At 45.6% G+C, this 19,293-nt stretch overlaps 9 protein-coding genes across 10 annotated transcripts; 4 read left to right on the top strand and 5 right to left on the bottom strand.

Annotated features, from left to right (window-relative positions):
• Positions 1 to 21: 21 nt before the first annotated feature.
• LOC136197255 (frizzled and smoothened-like protein H) lies at positions 22 to 4,049 on the bottom strand. 2 transcript variants are annotated; one of them, XM_065986985.1, is made up of 13 exons: positions 3,918 to 4,049; positions 3,549 to 3,862; positions 3,444 to 3,495; positions 3,315 to 3,392; positions 3,181 to 3,263; positions 3,068 to 3,122; positions 2,527 to 3,017; positions 1,609 to 1,773; positions 1,301 to 1,545; positions 1,197 to 1,252; positions 1,034 to 1,144; positions 645 to 985; positions 22 to 599 (listed from the first exon to the last, which is right to left on the bottom strand). In XM_065986985.1, the coding sequence occupies exons 7-13, from the start codon at positions 2,764 to 2,766 to the stop codon at positions 123 to 125; spliced, it is 1,635 nt and encodes a 544-aa protein (XP_065843057.1). In that variant the 5' UTR covers positions 2,767 to 3,017; positions 3,068 to 3,122; positions 3,181 to 3,263; positions 3,315 to 3,392; positions 3,444 to 3,495; positions 3,549 to 3,862; positions 3,918 to 4,049; the 3' UTR covers positions 22 to 122. The 2 variants fall into 2 exon arrangements, with proteins under 2 accessions (XP_065843057.1, XP_065843056.1); XM_065986984.1 differs by having other exon boundaries at positions 3,068 to 3,263; positions 3,549 to 3,720; positions 3,771 to 3,862.
• Positions 4,050 to 4,077: 28 nt separating this feature from the next.
• On the bottom strand, positions 4,078 to 6,154 carry LOC136197258 (frizzled and smoothened-like protein H). The gene is made up of 7 exons (XM_065986988.1): positions 5,978 to 6,154; positions 5,629 to 5,793; positions 5,337 to 5,581; positions 5,231 to 5,286; positions 5,068 to 5,178; positions 4,675 to 5,015; positions 4,078 to 4,629 (listed from the first exon to the last, which is right to left on the bottom strand). The coding sequence occupies exons 1-7, from the start codon at positions 6,008 to 6,010 to the stop codon at positions 4,165 to 4,167; spliced, it is 1,416 nt and encodes a 471-aa protein (XP_065843060.1). The 5' UTR covers positions 6,011 to 6,154; the 3' UTR covers positions 4,078 to 4,164.
• Positions 6,155 to 6,239: 85 nt separating this feature from the next.
• On the bottom strand, positions 6,240 to 10,118 carry LOC136197496 (tetratricopeptide repeat protein 13-like). Its single transcript, XM_065987275.1, has 24 exons — positions 9,895 to 10,118; positions 9,728 to 9,834; positions 9,597 to 9,672; positions 9,469 to 9,539; positions 9,355 to 9,420; positions 9,209 to 9,301; positions 9,038 to 9,154; positions 8,862 to 8,972; positions 8,726 to 8,808; positions 8,533 to 8,674; positions 8,380 to 8,484; positions 8,270 to 8,333; positions 8,087 to 8,205; positions 7,995 to 8,032; positions 7,767 to 7,938; positions 7,682 to 7,712; positions 7,572 to 7,623; positions 7,436 to 7,525; positions 7,293 to 7,376; positions 7,171 to 7,243; positions 7,006 to 7,121; positions 6,749 to 6,955; positions 6,524 to 6,682; positions 6,240 to 6,472 (listed from the first exon to the last, which is right to left on the bottom strand). Exons 1-24 carry the CDS (start codon positions 9,992 to 9,994, stop codon positions 6,358 to 6,360), a joined length of 2,391 nt encoding a protein of 796 aa, XP_065843347.1. The 5' UTR covers positions 9,995 to 10,118; the 3' UTR covers positions 6,240 to 6,357.
• Positions 10,021 to 12,967, bottom strand: LOC136197497 (sodium-dependent lysophosphatidylcholine symporter 1-B-like). Its single transcript, XM_065987276.1, has 14 exons — positions 12,385 to 12,967; positions 12,197 to 12,337; positions 12,028 to 12,149; positions 11,836 to 11,962; positions 11,707 to 11,785; positions 11,519 to 11,652; positions 11,375 to 11,465; positions 11,211 to 11,326; positions 11,070 to 11,156; positions 10,925 to 11,008; positions 10,751 to 10,866; positions 10,553 to 10,693; positions 10,330 to 10,506; positions 10,021 to 10,282 (listed from the first exon to the last, which is right to left on the bottom strand). The coding sequence occupies exons 1-14, from the start codon at positions 12,406 to 12,408 to the stop codon at positions 10,126 to 10,128; spliced, it is 1,596 nt and encodes a 531-aa protein (XP_065843348.1). The 5' UTR covers positions 12,409 to 12,967; the 3' UTR covers positions 10,021 to 10,125.
• LOC136197500 (uncharacterized) lies at positions 12,432 to 13,517 on the top strand. The gene has a single exon (XM_065987280.1). The coding sequence runs from the start codon at positions 12,475 to 12,477 to the stop codon at positions 13,459 to 13,461; it is 987 nt and encodes a 328-aa protein (XP_065843352.1). The 5' UTR covers positions 12,432 to 12,474; the 3' UTR covers positions 13,462 to 13,517.
• A 389-nt stretch (positions 13,518 to 13,906) lies between these two features.
• On the top strand, positions 13,907 to 14,950 carry LOC136197499 (uncharacterized). Its single transcript, XM_065987278.1, has one exon. It carries the CDS (start codon positions 13,922 to 13,924, stop codon positions 14,918 to 14,920), a length of 999 nt encoding a protein of 332 aa, XP_065843350.1. The 5' UTR covers positions 13,907 to 13,921; the 3' UTR covers positions 14,921 to 14,950.
• A 65-nt stretch (positions 14,951 to 15,015) lies between these two features.
• On the top strand, positions 15,016 to 16,009 carry LOC136197501 (uncharacterized). The gene has a single exon (XM_065987281.1). It carries the CDS (start codon positions 15,032 to 15,034, stop codon positions 16,007 to 16,009), a length of 978 nt encoding a protein of 325 aa, XP_065843353.1. The 5' UTR covers positions 15,016 to 15,031.
• A 69-nt stretch (positions 16,010 to 16,078) lies between these two features.
• Positions 16,079 to 17,206, top strand: LOC136197498 (uncharacterized). The gene has a single exon (XM_065987277.1). It carries the CDS (start codon positions 16,079 to 16,081, stop codon positions 17,141 to 17,143), a length of 1,065 nt encoding a protein of 354 aa, XP_065843349.1. The 3' UTR covers positions 17,144 to 17,206.
• Positions 17,085 to 19,264, bottom strand: LOC136197507 (probable thiopurine S-methyltransferase). Its single transcript, XM_065987287.1, has 9 exons — positions 19,243 to 19,264; positions 18,846 to 19,177; positions 18,494 to 18,586; positions 17,927 to 18,065; positions 17,819 to 17,871; positions 17,693 to 17,767; positions 17,548 to 17,633; positions 17,445 to 17,489; positions 17,085 to 17,388 (listed from the first exon to the last, which is right to left on the bottom strand). Exons 2-9 carry the CDS (start codon positions 19,037 to 19,039, stop codon positions 17,243 to 17,245), a joined length of 831 nt encoding a protein of 276 aa, XP_065843359.1. The 5' UTR covers positions 19,040 to 19,177; positions 19,243 to 19,264; the 3' UTR covers positions 17,085 to 17,242.
• Positions 19,265 to 19,293: the final 29 nt, after the last annotated feature.

Genomic DNA, 19,293 nt, shown 5'->3' with positions numbered 1-19,293 from the left:
GCGCGCGCGCCAATGCATATATAATGGTTATGCTTGTCTATTACACTTCTACCAGTGACATCAGATTCTATCAGAGTCCGGGCTAATACATTTGAAGCCAAACTACAGTGTGAAGTAAAGAGCTAACTCAAATCTGTGGACTTGGTTGCTTGAGTCGTCATCGTGCTACTGAATACATCCGGCAGGTCACACTCATCACTGTGATCACTTGAGCAGAACTCTCTGCAGCGAAGCAAAGCCCTCCACCTTCCTTTCCAGTATTTCCTCACGACTCGGGGCGACAGCGCATAAGCGGCGAGTGCAAGACTGAGAAAAATGAAAACAAACATAGTGAAAATTCCCATTTCGACAGCTCTGTAAGTCCGATGTTTCTCCTCGCACGTGTCTCCGCCGCCAAGACGCAGGCACACGACGTATTCAAAATAGCCGACGAGGGAAGGCTCAGTCAGCTTGTTGTACACTCCAAACATCGTCATGAGAATGCTGAAGGAAATAGGTAAAGCAATAACAAGCAAAATGAATCGTCGTCGCAAAGCCTCTTGACTCGTCGAGACAGCGGACGGACGACGCTGAGTATCATTCACTCGACCAGTAAAACGCTTCATAAAGAATTAATAATAATTATCCTAGGTTTACATAAGTACCTGTCTAGTTTCTTTCAATATGTATATAACCATAGCGGAGCCAATATAGGTAATGATTTGAAGGGGTAGAGCGAATGTGAAATACATCAAGTTGTCGCTCGCGGGGCCACATATTATGGTTTCAACGCTGTATGTTCCGTATCCCGCGTCGGTGGAGAAGACGATAGCCGTCACGACGAGCGGTAAACCCATCGACAGAACGGCTTCGACGACGAAGAGGAACTTGGGATGATGACGAACGGGATTGGGACGCGTTTTGCACCAGAGCGAAATGAAGATATTGAAAATTGAGCAGAGCCACCAGGTGAGCGAGCAGACGAAGCCGAAATGAATAAGAAAACCTGTATGAATGGAAAAATGAAAATTTGAAATATTTTCTCGTCGGATACCTTGGGCCTTGCAGAATGGCGATGGGTCTTCCCACATCGAAAAGGCGTCTTTGTAGCCATTGCAGAAGGACTTCTTGCGTCCCATGAGAAGAGGAAGCAAAAATCCAATGACTGCGCATTTAGGAAGAAATTAGACATAGTGGAAACCTTATAGCTTACGAACAGGGTAGCGTGAAGGCGCCCATCATAAAAGGCGTGATAATTTGAGGAAAACGTCGTCTAAGGATAATAAAAAATTAATCTCAATTAATTCCACAGAAAACTTACAATTTTTTTATTTTGATCCACGTTATAACTACGACAACAAAGCAGATGATTGCGAATACAGAGGCAATAGATATCGAAGCAAGAAGTCCCCCTGTCAGTGCACTCGAGACCCACTCGTCAGATAAGCATACGGGAGAACAGTGCAATTGTTCCGCATATTTACTCGACGAGTGCACCGAAGGCCAAGGACAACCGCTCTTGTTCAAAGCCCGTAAATAGGCTATATAAGTCGCTTTCGTCTCGTTCTAATCAATATCAATTAATTAATTAATCGATACCACCGACTAATTAATTAGAGTGGACCACACGTTAGGCGGATTGTCATTCGACGACGGCTTCCATATATAGAAAACGAGGGGCATGGCAGTGAGAACGAGAGTAATGAAAAGACCGATAATGAGCAGAACGTTCTCCCACATCTTGACCGTCGTTCGAATGGGATCTTCGGAATCCATTGAAGCCGCAGACTTCACCTGTGTGGAAACGAACAAAGTGGGGTCAACCTCCTCCTTCCGGACACGTCAAGGCCCCGCCTACGCAATCGAAATCACAAAAGATCACCTGCAAAAGAGATCATGACGTCATCGTTACGTAGAGCTACGTAGAGATGACGTCACATGTCTCTCATAATTTTTTGCCTTTCCATGCTGCCCACCATTCGTACGCTTAGCGAGTACGGTTGCCCGGTGATCTTTTATACCGCCGGCAAAAAAGATCACTCGCATAAAAGATCAACAGTGCACAACTGCTTCAAAGAGACAGGAGCAATTTGCATTTAAGTTCTTTTCATTCCGTATTACTGAATTACAGAGGGTGGAAGCAAAACTCAGAAAGTGGACAAGTTTCGTGCGGATATACATTGTACAGGTAAGCTAGTGCTTGTGTCCGGTTCCTGTTAGTTTAGATATGCAGTTAGGAGTATTCGCCTCTATATACCCAGGCACCGGACACAAGCATTTACCTGTACAATGTACGTCCGCTACCCTCTGTAATTCACTAATACGGAATGAAAAGAACTTAATTAAATGAAAATTGCTCCTGTCCTCTTTAAAGCAGTTGTGCACTGTTGATCTTTTGCAGGTGATCTTTTATGCACGTCTCACACCCCGCGGCTACAAGAATATGGCGCAGCAGACGCGAACGATCGTCAATATAGGGAGTATGAGACTAGTTATTCGACTGCAAGATACTAGGCAAGTAGGCTAAAGCTACCCTGACATATATACCTTAGATGGTTTTGATTTCTCGTCGCTAGGCATTGTCTTGTACCGGGAATTCTTCGTCAAGTGGTTGCTAGTAGATTTCTTTTGCAACGAAGAGAGGAGAAGTCCTATAGGGAGCTTGCTCGGAGGTTGTTCGAGGTCGTTTGCGGTAGCCGTCCGCAAGCGTTTTCGTCGAAAAGGATATCCGGGGCCAATGGTTGCGCATTGTACGAGGGTGATACCAGAGATTAAGTAGTGATACATAGCTATAGCTGTTCCTCTAGTAGACGCATATTGATCCAAACATATGGGTGTATTTCTCTCCTTGGACGATGTATGAGGAAAGAGAAAGTCAGTCAATTTCGAATTACAGTGCACACGTGCGTTCGTCCTCCACTATTCATTCCCACGTACCAGGACAGTTTTCAGGACCGAGATTCAAAACTTCCAGCGCGTGTCTCAGAGTCGGAAGCACCTCTTCGACCAGAGGCATCGAACCCAACAAAGTCACACTCCTAAACACTCAATAACGTATATGTAGATACCCTCTTTTCGCCACCCTTACTGCTTCACTGTAAACAAGCTATTCATAGAAGACTGAAACTTCTCGACGCTCAAAGCTAGCCACGCTTCCATATCGATCATTTTCTCGCTGGGAATCGCCAACCCCCCTTTTACCTGACTGTAACCAAATCATTCGGTTTATAGCTGGGATGAAGAAAGAAAACGACTCGATTGACAAAGTCCCTTACAGAAGGCTCCTATACCACCAAATTAAATAAATCAATAAATAAATATCATAGGAGACGAACCTCGGCGGTTCCACGCACGTAAACCATCCATTTGTGCGTTGACTCGTCTCCACGGCCCTGTCCTCAGGCGAAATGAATCTAAACTAAGAATTTACGTGGGCGTGGTTGACTATTCCAACAAAAACTCACTTCGACGTATTACCAATGATAACTCGCTTTCGAACGTACAGCTTCGATCCCGCTATAAAAAATAAAAATATATTACTATTTATGACGTCAAAAATATTTTGCTGCCTTCTTTTGGGCGATTTGGTTCGATTTTTTGTTCTTGCGAGACTTTGGATCGTTTCGCTTCGCTTTGCGTCGATTCGGCGTCCGCGCGACGGCGAATCGGCGCCGTCGCGACGATCGTCTCGCTTTTTTCCGCGTGACGCTTTCGCAGGCGTGACGATGATCGCGGTTCGAACTAAAAAAACGAGAAATCGTACACGTGATCGTGAAAATCCCTTTTTCGACTTCGTCTCGACTGTGAACGATTGCCGTTGCGTTCAGTACGTAGTAGTTCGCGACGAGGTTTCCTCGAGAGTCGCGCGAATGGCGACAATTCGCTGAGATTTCGGTTAGAAAGGACCCCTCTTCTTTCGGCGCGCGTGTGCGGCTTACTCGATTTATTTCCAGTGCTTCGGCTTGCTTGCGGGAGATGTTGACGCCTCGGATTATCCTTTGCATGGCCGAGGTGTCCATCGTCGTCATTTTTTGCACGCGTTGCGCGCGTTTGCGCGTCCCCATCACGCGCGCGCGCTCGCGCCAATGCATATATATATAAAGGTTATGCTTGTCTATTACACTTCTACCAGTGACATGGGGCTAATACTTAATTTGAAGCCAAACTACAGTGTGAAGTAAAGAGCTAACCCAAATCTGTGGACTTGGTTGCTGGAGTCATCGTGCCACTGAATACATCCGGCAGATCATACTCATCACTTGAGCAGAACTCTCTGCAGCGAAGCAAAGCCCTCCACCTTCCTTTCCAGTATTTCCTCACGACTCGGGGCGACAGCGCATAAGCGGCGAGTGCAAGACTGAGAAAAATGAAAACAAACATATTGAAAATTCCCATTTCAATAGCTCCGTAAGTCCGATGTTTCGCCTCGCACGTGTCTCCGCCGCCAAGACGCAGGCACACGACGTATTCAAAATAGTCGACGAGGGAAGGCTCAGTCAGCTTGTTGTACACTCCAAACGTCGTCATGAGAATGCTGAAGGAAATAGGTAAAGCAATAACAAGCAAAATGAATCGTCGTCGCAGAGCCTCTTGACTCGCCGAGAGAGAGGACGGACGACGTTGAGTATCATCCACTCGACCAGTAAAACGCTTCATAAAGAATTAATAATAATTATCCTAGATTTACATAAGTACCTGTCTAGTTTCTTTCAATATGTATATAACCATAGCGGAGCCAATATAGGTAATGATTTGAAGGGGTAGAGCGAATGTGAAATACATCAAGTTGTCGCTCGCGGGGCCACACGTGATGATTTCGACGCTGTATGTTCCGTATCCCGCGTCGGTGGAGAGGACGATAGCCGTCACGACGAGCGGTAAACCCATCGACAGAACGGCTTCGACGACGAAGAGGAACTTGGGATGATGACGAACGGGATTGGGACGCGTTTTGCACCTGAGCGAAATGAAGATATTGAAAATTGAGCAAAGCCACCAGGTGAGTGAGCAGACGAAGCCGAAATGAATAAGAAAACCTGTATGAGGGGAAAAATGAAAATTTGAAATATTTTCTCGTCGGATTATTACCTTGGGCCTTGCAGAATGGCGACGGGTCTTCCCACATCGAAAAGGCGTCTTTGTAGCCATTGCAGAAGGCATTCTTGCGTCCCATGAGAAGAGGAAGCAAAAATCCAATGACTGCGCATTTAGAAAGAAATTAGACATAGTAGAAACGTTATAGCTTACGAACAGGGTAGCGCGAAGGCGCCCATCATGAAAGGCGTGATAATTTGAGGAAAACGTCGTCTAAGAACAATAAAAAATAATCTTAATTAATTAACTAATTAATTAATTACAAATCTTTTATTTTGATCCACGTTATAACGACGACAACAAAGCAGATGATTGCGAATACAGAGGCAATAGATATCGAAGCAAGAAGTCCTCCTGTCAGTGCGCTCGAGACCCACTCGTCAGATAAGCATACGGGAGAACAGTGCATTGTCTCCGCATATTTACTCGACGAGTGCACCGAAGGCCAAGGACAACCGCTCTTGTTCAAAGCCCGTAAATAGGCTATAGAAGCCGCTTTCGTCTCGTTCTAATCAATATCAATTAATTAAATTAATTAATTAGAGTGGACCATACGTTAGACGGATTGTCATTTGATGACGGCTTCCATATATAGAAAACGAGGGGCATGGCAGTGAGAACGAGAGTAATGAAAAGACCGATAATAAGCAGAACGTTCTCCCACATCTTGACCGTCGTTCGAATAGGATCTCCGAAATCCATAGAAGCCGCAGGCTTCACCTGTGTGGAAACGAACAAAGTGGGGTCAACCTCCTCCTTCCGGACACGTCAAGGCCCCGCCTACGCAATCGAAATCACCCCGCTACAAGAATATGGCGCAGACGCGAACGATCGTCAATATAGGGAGTATGAGACTAGTTATTCGACTGCAAGAGACTAGGCTAGTAGGCCCTGACATATATACCTTAGATGGTTTCGATTTCTCGTCGCTAGGCATTGTCTTGTACCGGGAATTCTTCGTCAAGTGGTTGCTACACTGTAGTAGGTTTCTTTTGCAACGAAGAGAGGTGACGTCCTATAGGGAGCTTGCTCGGAGGTTGTTCGAGGTCGTTTGCGGTAGCCGTCCGCAAGCGCGAGCGTTTTCGTCGAAAAGGAAAGAGGATATCCGGGGCCAGGAATAGGGTGTGGTTGAGGATGATAGCTATAGCTGTCCCTTTCGTAGACGCTTATTGATCCAAACATATGGGTGTATTTCTCTATCCATACGCAGTCCTTGGACGATGTATGAGGAAAGAGAAAGTCAGTCAATTTCGAATTACAGTGCACACGTGCGTTCGTCCTTCACTATTCCCACGTACCAGGACAGTTTTCAGGACCGAGATTCAAAACTTCCAGCGCGTGTCTCAGAGTCGGAAGCACCTCTTCGACCAGAGGCATCGAACCCAACAAAGTCACACTCCTAAACACTCAATAACTTATATAGATTATACCCTCTTTTCGCCACCCTTACTGCTTCACTGTAAACAAACTATTCATAGAAGACTGAAACTTCTCGACGCTCAAAGCTAGCCACGCTTCCATATCGATCATTTTCTTGCTGGGAATGGGATGAGTCGGCTCGAGGCCAACTGAAGCGAGCATACCAAGGAGAGCCCCAAAAGCAACAGCCCTAGAAAACAAACAAACAGATAGAGCCCTTTCCTCGCGTACGTGGAGGCCTCCTCCACGCGCTCACGTTGTTCCGCGTGTAAGTGGAGACAGATTAATGAAGTAATAGATCATTAGAACGGCTAGATTCCACAAGGTCTTTGCGTCGCGATCCGTTTTCGTGGCCGATTGAGTGAATTCGCTCCAATGCTCTTTCAATTCGTCCGCGTACGAAGATGACGTCGTTCGACTGTGGGAAAGATCGATGAACAGGCCCAACGAATCGGGTCGAGCGCTAATATGAAAAATAGATGATTTCAATAAAATTTTTCGAAATTTTTTTGCCTGTTTCCGGATAATAATATTTTGACGCCGTTGAGATTTCGAGTCGGTTTAAATTGACTCGGGATTTTGAGTTGGAACGCGTGATCCGAACTTTTACCCGAAGGATCGCGTTTTCCCTTTTGGAGACACGTCAAAAAAACTACGTCGCGCGCGTTTTTCAAAAACCTCTAAAGCGCTAAGGAGACTCGCGCAATCTTGAGCCTTTTTCAACGCGTCCATGTCCGCGCCTTTGTAATCTCTATAATTAATTAATTAAACAAGTGATCACCTGTTTATAGTGTATATGCCTTTTGTTTTCTTTTATTTTTGCTTTGGCTGCATGGAGAATGTCGTTTAAGTATCCACTGTAGCGAAATACAAACTGATGTTGTCTATGAAATAGATCCTAAGTCATTAGTCCTCCTATTGATTGATTGATTGGATTGCGTACCTTATTATTTCCACTTGATTCTGTTCGTCTAATTTTGACGCTTTTTTCAGCTTGTCGCGCCAGAATACCGGCTGAGCGGGATCGACAAGCCTGAGAGGAATTGGGACATCGGAGAGACGAAGGAAATGAGACTAACCTTCGCCAGCGAATCACTTTACTGTAGACTTCGCGCCAAGTAAATAACTCAGCTACTAACAAAGAAATTCGGTATAAGAAGAAGGGAAACTCTTCGTCGCAGAACCCTACTTGGTCTACGATCCTTAGTCTTCCACAATTTCTTCAAGAAAGATTTTACTTACTATAGGGGACATCTATAATAGTGTATGTTTACGTCTAAACGTTGGGCCAAGTCTATTATAGCGAATCCAGTCGATAGCTGAAGTCTGAGATTAGGCATGAAGCCTTCGACTCGATACTGAGTCAGATTGCCCAGTTTGGCCGCTTTGCAAAGCAGCGTTTGCGTTTCTATGTCCAATTCGTCAAAGTAAGGGGTCTCTACGTCACTAATACATATTTACACTGACAAGACATCTTAATAATTATTTATTTAATTAAATACCTCGTGTACGGTTGAAGTCCTGGCTGTTCAGTATAGTTCTAAAAAAAGGAACAGTAATAATAATAACACTTCTCTTTTTATTCGGAATTTACTTGGAAATTGAAAGACTCCTGTCGAGTCCAATAATTTCTAAATCTCTCGTCTAGATCAGAATCCGAATTGAACTGATCCAAGGGCTGATCAAGTTTCGTGTGCAAATAGCGAGAATATTCTAAAGAAAAAACGTGGAATACATAACCCCTTTAATTAATTAATTATTTAATCAATGTGCTCACCTCTTAGATAAGGCGCTTCTACGTATTCCCCGTGTTGCGAGTCGCCCGAACCGAATAGTAAAACCTTCTCTCAAAAATATCTTTAGTGATTAATTAAACTCGTTATTTACTCTCGTGAATTCCTTGATGGCTGGAAAGAATTTTCCCTGCGACGCTAGAACCTTTCCCCTTTGCTGAATGCAGGCAATATTGCCTGGACTCAACGTCTGACAAATCTATTGAACCAACGTTTATACATAGACTTTGATTTTTTGTCTCTTTGCCTCGAAATCGGTGAGAGCATCGAAATAGTTTCCGTGACTGTGAAACATGATTCCGCGACCGTAATAGATATCGGGGTCGGAGGGACTGAGTCCAATTGCCTCCGAATAATAAAATTTCGACATTTTAAACAAACCCATTTGTCTAACCCAATCAGATCAATTGCACCACTAAAACTTATTGATTATTTCCTACTTATAGATTTCTCCAAGGAAGAAAGACAAGCCAGGATCCGACGGATACTGGCCCATCGCTTCAGCCAAAAGTCGTATAGCGGGCTATTAAAATAATAATATAATAATAATAATAATAATAATCACGTGATTCCGACCATAACGTCTCCGCTGTTATAAAAAGAAAGAGCCAAGTGACGCATCGTATCGAGATGCTGTGGATTCATTTCGTAGGCTTTTTTCAAGTGACCATGCGCCGAATGATATCTCTAAATACGCGCATCGTATTAATTAATTAATTAATTAATTAATTAATTAATAGAGTATGACAGACCCCCATCAAAGACAGAACTCGTCCACCAAGGAAATATAAATCCGACGTGGATTTAATGGCGAGAGCGGCTTGTACGTCAAACAGAGCGTCGCTTAGACGATTAAGATACGTGTATACCTTATCAATTAATTAATTAATTAATTAATTAATTATTAAGATATATGTATTTACTTCTGCTCGTCGTTCGAGGCCTTCTTGATCTTTGGGACGAAGTTTGATTGCCTCGGAGAAATCCTTGATCGCGTTGTGCGCATTCAACGGATTCTAGACATAAACACGTGTGATTTAATTAAATAAATATTTATTTATTGTCTCACGTTGAGACCCATGTAAGAACGGGCCGTTCCTCTCCCAATATAGGCTCCATATAAATTGGGCTCATCCTGTCAGTGAAAATGAAATTTTTTTATAAATTTTAAAAATTTAGTTACTTTGATTAGTTTCGTGAAGTGCTTCACAGATTCGTCATATCGTTCTGCATTGACAAGAAGTGTTCCATAAGCTAATAATAATAATTTATTGCTTAATCTCATTTTTTTCAATATTTCAATTTTTTTGCCTAGTTCCGTATCGACTTTGATTTTATTCGTTCCAAACTGCACTCGCCTCTGCGAAGCGACCCGTTTAGCGTAGGTCTAAGCATATGAACGTAAAAACGTTTTTGCGAGAAATTCGATTTTCTCTCCTCACTCTCAGCTCCTCGTTGCTGAAAGCCTTCAGATTCGCGTCCGCGCTATCGATTTGAACCATCTTTCGCTCCCTCTGCTTGAGACAGGAGCCCTCGCAAGCGTTGGCACCTGCAGAAAAACAGAAAAACGGTTCCCGGACTTTCGCACGCGGTCTCCATGCCATCTCGCCTCCTTTCAGGCTCACTGTTAGGCGAGCTTTGCTGATCGAAACGTTGCCTATGAGCCATAGGTGCAGAAAAGCCCACGGCACGAGCCGCAGGTCCAACATTCGCGTCGTACTTGGCCGCCGGGCTGTTCGTGTTAGCGTGCGCGTCTGCGTTCGAATAATAGACAGGAAAAATAAAAAACAAAGTGACCTATTTAGAATAGCTACTAGTAGTACTACTATTACTACTATTACTAGTTTTGTGTTCCTCCGTAATCGCTTCGGCGACTGGTGAGTGGGGAGACTTCCGATGAGGCAAAATAGCCGCTGTTTTCATTTTCTCCGCTGTTTTCTGACTTGGAAGTCCCATTGTCAACAGTGGCCCCTCTCTCACTAATAGCAGTATTTCTCCTAAAATGATTTCGCGACAGTGGTCATCACTACCTAGTCAATCTAACCGTTTTCTTTCAAGTTTTTCCTTGTTTCGCCATCTTCTCGCTTCGTCTATGGGATAGCGCCATACAAAAATAAAGCTCAGTAGAATAAGTACAAAAGGGAGTGCTGATATGAGAAGTCGCAGCGTCATAGCAACAGAATCTGGCTGCTCGCACTTCCCAGTTTTATAACCCCCAAATCTAAAAAGAGACAAATAATTTCTATTATCTGAGATAGGAATCATACACGTCTAATGCAAGAGTCGATAATCCCAACGCAATGCCAGAAGCGAATTTTGTAAAAAAGACGAAGAACGCGTAAAAGAGGGATTCACGTCGAACGCCATCGCGAACGGCGACGTCATCAATGACGTCAGGGAGCATAGACCTTCAAAAAAAACCCCCGATTTCTTCTAAAACGAATTCCATATATAAAAAATCAAACCATGGAGCGAGAAAAGCTGCCCCAGTTCCTATGCCGCTAATAACGGCCATTCCCCAAAGAGAATCACTGAAGCTCGGCTGAAGATAAAGGAGTAGCAACAAACTAGGAAAATGGAACTAAATCAGAGAGATTAAGTGTATGCAAACACGGAAAATTATTGGCATTTCTTCATACGGACATCCCAGCCACAAAGGCCACTTTCTTGCCAAATTTCAATATAACGAATTGCCAGACGGGAATCGCAAGAGCAGCTGTGCACTGAGAAGGAGAGAACGACTAGATAGATAAATTTAAGATGATTGGCACGCTCTTTTCTCACAAGAAGAACAATGATGATATTCTGAAAATCGTCTCCTAGGTTCTTTGCCACGTACTGAGCATACAGAGCCAAATTTGCCTGCGTAATCTAGACAGAAAAAAAATAAACTAAAATTTAATTTAATGCACATTACGTACGTACCGCTATCATGAGCCACGCGCAAAGATAGGCCAGCATCAAGTCAACAAATGGTCTCTGTTTGAGAGCATAACGAAGTCCCTGAAAAAATCCAAGTGGCTCTCTTTTCACAGCAGTGTCTATATAAGAAGATGAAATATGATAATATATAAACTCTTCATTTCTACCTCGTTTCTCCCTGACTCCAAAAAAGGGTGAAAATCCCACGATAATCATTATAATTCCGGCGATGATCGAGCCATAAACATAGGCTTTTTTCTAGGCAAAACGTCCTCTAGAAATTGCTAGTGATTATTCACGTCGTTTTGAACTTCTAGTCTGATCACGTCCGGCAAGTCTTTTCCGGCTTCGCTGCAATCGTCGGAACGGCCTTTGACGAAGAAAGTGATGCAGAGACCCTGGAGGACGGCGCCCACGACAGTTCCGAGAACCTCGCAAATCATGCCTATAGATAAAAGAAGAAGATTGAGCATTTATCTATTGACGAAAGTTCAATTACGATAAGCTGTAGCCGAATCTCGTTCACTGCTATCTGTGCTCACATAGACTGTCAAAGCCGTATAGGGAACGTGATAGCACTGCGAAAAATAAATAAATAAAATAAATACATAAAATTATTGATGTGTACTGATAGAAGAGTTTGAAATGCACAATACGTGAGAAGATAATACATTGTGAGGATTCCCTGATCTGACGACGGCACGAACCATATCGATACGTACGCCATCGCCATGGGAACAGTCGAGAACAATAACCTAAAAATAATTAATAAAAAACCTAATTAATTAATTAATTAGGTTAATTTTTTTGTTTTTCTTGCCATGGTCTCATTCGACCCCATCGCGATTCCGTACGACTCGAAAAGAATCCGACAAGAGGATCGGTGACGGCGTCCCACAGTTTTCCCGAAAATATCACGATCGACGCGTACGTGGGACTTAGCTATTGAATAAAATCAAAAATATCGTCTCGAGTTGCATTTGGTTCACCTGCGCCGTTTCTAGGAGAAAGATTTGAAGGTAGAATCCGATAATGACGCTCGGTACAACGGAGGCGGCCCCGCCCACTCCGAAAGCGAGCTTTCTCGGAATCGAAAGCTTCGTCGACGCATCTGATCGATGCAAGACGACCTAGAAATGGGACCTCCAGATTAGAAAGGAGAGCGCACGAGCATTACTTTGTCGGACGCTTCCGCGGACATTTTTCACATACGGGATCTACATCAGATTGAAGAAGGCTCCGCCCTCCTAACTACAACCACGGAGAAATGAGGGAATCACTGCAAAAGCTCAAAACGAGATACGCCGTTCTTTTCCTTTTTGTCACTCTCGTCATTCTCATTTTTTTCGTGTGGAAACAGCACCCGCGAAACGCTTCTCCCCGCCGAGAAAACAAACAAAGAAGCCCTTGCAATTTCGACGACGTGCGCTACTTCGTTCTCTTCGTCGGCACAGGCCGTAGCGGACACACGCTCGTCTCCGCTCTCCTCGACGCCCATCCGCACGTCATAATAGCGGACGAATACAATCTACTCCAAAAATGGCCCGAAATGAAGGCGCGCGAGCGAACGCGCGATCACATATTCAAAGAATTATACGAGAAATCGCGCAACGATTCGTTGCGGGGCCGTAGCTCGGCAACGAACGACAAACGACTCTACACCTATCACGTGCCAGGCGAATTTGCCGGGGAATGCGTGGGCGGGTACGTGAACGTAATCGGCGATAAAAAGGGAACGGGATCGGCGCATTTTCTCCAAGATCAAAGCAATTTGAACGAAGTGAGAAAACTTCAGGAGGTCGTGGGCGTTCCCATAAAAATTTTTCACGTTGTGAGGAATCCTTATGATACCATATCGACGATAACGTTGAGACGTCAGGACCTTTATCACAAGGCGAAGAAATTGGGAAAAGCCGTCGAACCGTCATACGAATCACTATCAAAACCTATAAATGTCTATTTTGAGATGGTCGACGCTTATGAATCTCTTGTTCGCGCCAATTTACCGAATGTCGAATTCAAGGATGTTTGGTCGGAAGACATGATTCGTGATCCGAAATCCGTTCTTCGCGATCTTTGCGCTTGGTTGGAGATCGAATGCGCCAATTCGTATGTGCGTCATTGCGCGAAGATCGTAGCGCGCGTTCCCTCCAAGACGAGAGAACTGATCAAGTGGCCGCCGAAACAGAAAGAAGAAGTCAAAGAGGCCATGAAGAAATACTCGTTTTTTCACAGATATTCGTTTTCTAATTGAATCGTCTTTTTTTTCTGAATCTACACTACGGAAATAGATAATATATTGATGGCCTACACCAGAGCCCTATAATTCGGCCCCATCGCGATTCCGTACGACTCGAAAAGAATCCGACAAGAGGATCGGTGACGGCGTCCCACAGTTATCACGATCGACGCGTACGTGGGACTTAGCTATTGAATAAAATCAAAAAATATCATCTCGAGTTGCATTTGGTTCACCTGCGGAGAAAGATTTGAAGGTAGAATCCGATGATGACGCTCGGTACAACGGAGGCGGCCCCGCCCACTCCGAAAGCGAGCTTTCTCGGGATCGAAAGCTTCGTCGACGCATCTGATCGATGCAAGACGACCTAGAAATGAACCTCCAGATTGGAAAGGAGAGCCCACGAACGTTGCTTTGTCGGACGCTTCCTCCTACGGGATCTCGGCTCCGCCCTCCTAGAAGTAACGGAAGAAGAATGAGGATCAGGGAACCACTGCAAAGGCTCAAAACGAGATACGCCGTTCTTCTCCTTTTCGTTATTGTCGTCGGCGCTATTCTTATCGCGTGGAAACAGCAAGGAAACGCTCCTGCCCGCCGCCGCCGCCGAGAAAACAAAGAAAAAAGCCCTTGCAATTTCGACGACGTCCGCTACTTCGTCCTCTTCGTCGGCACAGGCCGTAGCGGACACACGCTCGTCTCCGCTCTCCTCGACGCCCATCCGCACGTCATAATAGCGGACGAATACAATCTACTCCAAAAATGGCCGGAAATGAAGGCGCGCGAGCGAACGCGCGATCACATATTCAAAGAATTATACGAGAAATCGCGCAACGATTCGTTGCGAGGCCGTAGCTCGGCAACGAACGACAAACGGCTCTACACCTATCACGTGCCAGGCGAATTTGCTGGCGAATGCGTGGGCGGGTACGTAAACGTAATTGGCGATAAAAAGGGAACGGGATCGGCGCTTTTTCTCCGCGATCAAAACAATTTGAACGAAGTGAGAAAACTTCAGGAGGTCGTGGGCGTTCCCATAAAAATTTTTCACGTTGTGAGGAATCCTTATGATACCATATCGACGATGACGTTGAGACATGAGAAGGGTTATCGCAAGGTGAAGAAATTGGGAAAAGCCGTCGAACCGTCATACGAATCACTATCACAACGTATAAATGAGTATTTTGAGATGGTCGACGCTTATGAATCTCTTGTTCGCGCCAATTTACCGAATGTCGAATTCAAGGATGTTTGGTCGGACGACATGATTCGTGATCCGAAATCCGTTCTTCGCGATCTTTGCGCTTGGTTGGAGATCGAATGCGCCAATTCGTATGTGCGTCATTGCGCGAGCATCGTAGCGCGCGTTCCCTCCAAGACAAGAGAACTGATCAAGTGGCCGCCGAAACAGAAAGAAGAAGTCAAAGAGGCCATGAAGAAATACTCGTTTTTTCACCGATATTCGTTTTCTAATTGAATCTTCTTTTCTTCTCTGAATCTACACTACGGAAATAGATATATATATAGATATATATTGATGGCCTAGATGACGCTACGTACGGGATCTATTACATGTGATGCGTTTCCGATGGGAGAGCCGCTCCAGAAGCTCAAAACACGATACGTCGTTCTTCTCCTTTTTGTCGTCGTCGTCGGCGCTATTCTCATGACGTGGAGACTGCGACGAAACTCGTCTCCCCGTCGCGAAAGCGACGAAAAGAGCACTTGCAGTTTCGATAGCGTGCGCTATTTCGTCCTATTCGTCGGCACCGGCCGTAGCGGACACTCGCTCGTCTCCGCTCTTCTCGACGCCCATCCGCACGTCATTATTTCCGACGAATACGACCTACTCAGTAAATGGCCATTAATGGGCGTGACCGAGAAAACACGTGACCACGTATTCAATATATTATATGAAAAGTCGCACAGCGATTCGTTGCGAGGTCGCGGCGACGCGACCAATGAAATCAGAACTTATACGTATCACGTGCCTAATGAATATCCGGGTCAATGCGGCGGCGGATACGTGGAAGTGATCGGCGACAAGAAGGGAACAGGTTCAGCTCGTTTTCTCGCCGATACAAAACGCTTTGATGACGTCAGAGCACTTCAACGAATCGTGGGCGTTCCACTGAAAATTCTCCACGTTGTGAGAAACCCGTTTGATACAATATCGACACAGATATTGCGATCCCAGAAAATCTATGAAAAAGTAAAGGCGAAAAAGGTAGCCGTTAAGACGTCCGAAGGAATCGTGAGAAAGCACGTGAATAAGTATTTTGGTTTGGTCGACTCTTATGTTTCGTTGTTTCGCGCCAATTTGCCCAAGGTCGATTTCATGGACGTTTGGTCTGAGGACTTTATCCGGGATCCCAAGGGAAATCTTCGACGTCTTTGCACGTGGTTCGAAATTGAATGTAGCGATTCGTATTTGGATCATTGCGCAAGCATCGTCTCGTCTCGGCCATCGAGGACGCGAGAACTCCTTCGTTGGCCATTCAAAGAAAAGTTGGCCGTTGAACAGGCTATGAAGAACTATTCGTTTTTTAGAAGATATTCTTTTTGATCCTTGAACTACGGTTAGCGCACGCTATTTGAGCTGTGCGGGACCCTTATCTTTTTGTACGATCTCTTTATGGCTTTGTCTCTGAAAGCCAAGTGCGTTGTTGCTCTCATAGTCGTAGCAGCAGCCGTCTACGGACTTCGATGGCATTTCCGACACCCCAAGGCACTCCGACGCTTCTCGGAAGCGCGTCCAGCATTGGGAGCGAATCAGAGTCCCTCGCAAGCGCAATCGGCCGGCGAAAAAGCAAAATCGACGCGCGGAAAACCAATAAAGCAGCGAACATCGGCGAAATGCGATTTCGCTAACGTGCGCTACTTCGTTCTTTTCGCGGGCCACAGTCGCAGCGGGCACACTCTCGTCTCGGCGCTCCTCGACGCTCACCCGCACGTCGTCATATCGAACGAGTACGACCTGCTAAAAAACTGGTACAGCAATTCTCGCGCGAAAAACGCCGCGTTTCTTACGAGAAAAAACGTTTTCGATACATTGTACGCGCACGCGCAAGAAGACGCGCGTCACGGTCGAGGCAGAGAGTACAGCGTGCCGGGCGAGTGGGCGGGGCAATGTCGCGACGGATACGCGCACGTGATCGGCGATAAAAAAGGTTTCGCTTCAGCGAATTTTTTCGTCGATTCGATTTTCTCGAAACTCGACGCCGTACGTCATCTTCGTGACGTCATCGGACTTCCATTTCGCGTCATTCACGTCATACGAAATCCTTATGATAACATCGCGACGCAGACGCTGAGATATTTCGACAAATATTATTCCGTTAAGAAATCCGGCGGCTCTTCAAAATTCGATAATGAAACGGCGTTGATATTTTGCATTCGAAGATATTTTCGACTCGTCGACGGCTACCGTAATTTCGTCCAAGCTCGCTTGGATAATTTCAATTTTTTAGACATCCATTTGAACGACTTTGAATCGGATCCTACGTCGACGATGAAGAGACTGTGCGATTGGCTCGAACTTGATTGTAGCAAGTCGTATGTGAAACATTGCACTAGCATCGTATTTACAAATCCGTCCAAGACGCGGAAACTCGTCGCGTGGTCCACGCGAGCGAAGAATCTGACTGAGACTATGATGCGGAAATATTCGTTTTTGCAACGATACATCGGTACGTTCTAAAAAACACATAATTATTATATTTACATCACGTGACAAAAGTTGAAATACAGTACGCAAAAAAAATCACCCCTGATAAATAATCACATTGAGTAAGACGTTCTATGGAAGAGGATGCGCCGAATCTCCGGATCCCCTTTTCTTTGTGAGAATGTGAACCATTTCGTAGAAATTTCCGAGACCCCATTTTTTGAATTTTTCCGCGAGGTTGGGAAAATAATCAAGCTGTCTGATGTCATAGTTAGATCCTGGATGGGAGATGGAAACGCTAGTAGAGCGCCAATACATATGTGTATAAGACTACCTAAGGAATCCTCTATGCTCTTTGCGTTGAATCTAAATGGGGGGCCTATGATGTCAAGAGGAAAGATAGAGGTGCTTGCGTCACATATTCACAGACTACTTGCCGTGAAAATCGGGATTGGTGAAATCGAATGAATCGAGCATCCAAACGCCGGAATCGTCTAGTACATCGTTGATGACTCTAAAGTATCTGTCAATTTAAATAGCAATAAAATAATGGATCATTAGTGTCCTAAGCAAAGAGCCCACCGGCTATAATTGCTGGGATTCGTTGCAGCCAATGCGCCTCTATCCCAAACGCAGTCAAACGTTCCAAGAACGTCTCTGCAGATAAATGATTATTTGGTGTTTTAATTAAGACTCTATTGTACATACCTCGACAAGGCAAAGAAATCGGCGTTGACAATTTTCAATCGTCCTTCGCACGACTAGAATTCAATATGAATTGATTTTTTTTGTTCTCTTAGCTATTCTATACTGAACCGAGTATATTTTGGCCTTGCCCGGAAGCGTAGGCGATGGCGGTTCGACGACGTATTCCAAGTGGTTTTCGGCGAAGAATCTAACCACGCCTATCTCTACGAACTCCACGCCCACAACTGTGTGACCTTTTTCAACGAGCCTATTGTGCGTGCGGCACGAAGGAAATGAAGTCGTCGGTAAACGAAAGGCTATTGTTTGCGCGACGATTGCGGAGTTTGTGCGCGCGCGAGCGACAGTTTTGACCATTTATGGACATAGGGCCCAGTTGCGGTGTAACGGGCGCGTGCGCGGGGAAGGGGGGGCGGTCGCATATTTAGCTGGCCGGCTCTGATGACCGAACGGAAGCGTGACGATTGAATGAATGAAAGAACGAGTCACAACGCCGACATTCATTCATTCATTCATTCAACTCTCATTCATATATCAATCGTTTAGTCAATTCGCGAGCGCAGTTGCGATAGCGGTCGGGGAGAAAACGGCGGCACCGCGCGATCGAACCCCCCCTCCGGCGACGCCTCAGACAAACAAGCGGCACTTCGAATGTCATGGCACACCCATACGTCTTACCATTGAAGATCGAGCGTTCGGCCGCAGAGCGGAACGAGAACGCGACAATTGTTGCGACCGCGCACCATGCTGTCGTAGTACTTTTGCAACATGCTGCAAGAAAAGACAATTAAAAATGCACGTACGCGCGCAGGAAAGCCAAGCTCGCTCGCGCGCGCGCGCCGCGACGTCGCATCGCGCGCTCGCCCGTCGCGATCTATGACTAAACAAACGATGATCCCTTCCCCCCGCGTTGCGCGTCCAAGATCGTTCGAAGAACGATTCCTCCGTCGACTATATCTCCTTATATGGGCATGCGGAGTCGCGAAGAGCGGCGGGGGCGACGAGCACGCGAAAACGCGAAGACGCTTACGGATGAACGGTGCCCATTTGCCAGGCGGCGTCCTTTCCCTTGCGCCAGCGCTTCTCCCAATCGATTTCGGTCATTATCAAATTCTCGATGAGACCGAGGTGATTGCGAATCATTCCCGGGGGAACGACGTTCGAATCGTCGTCCCCGACGGCATTCGACGTCGCGTTGCGTGCCGCTGCGTCGTTTTCGGACATATTCTGCACACAGGCGAGGTGACGGAGCGAGTGACTGGGATTCGGTGCGCGCGAGTTCTTCTCCGGGGACGTGTGAATGAACACGTGCTGAGGTTGTGAGTGACCTCTCGTGACGCGAGAGAGGCGGGGACTCGAGCTCTAAACGATGAAAAGAAAAACTGAAGGCGGGATCATCCTAGGAAAATGTAGCATGTTTATCTTACCTCGCGGTAGTGTACTGGAGTAGAAGGGTATATATACGTACTAGTCTATTG

The sequence above is a fragment of the Oscarella lobularis genome, chromosome 17, assembly GCF_947507565.1.
Source record: "Oscarella lobularis chromosome 17, ooOscLobu1.1, whole genome shotgun sequence".
NCBI classification, from domain to species: domain Eukaryota; kingdom Metazoa; phylum Porifera; class Homoscleromorpha; order Homosclerophorida; family Oscarellidae; genus Oscarella; species Oscarella lobularis.
Note: the sequence above shows the minus strand (reverse complement) of the source record. Positions and strands in the feature narration are given on the sequence as shown.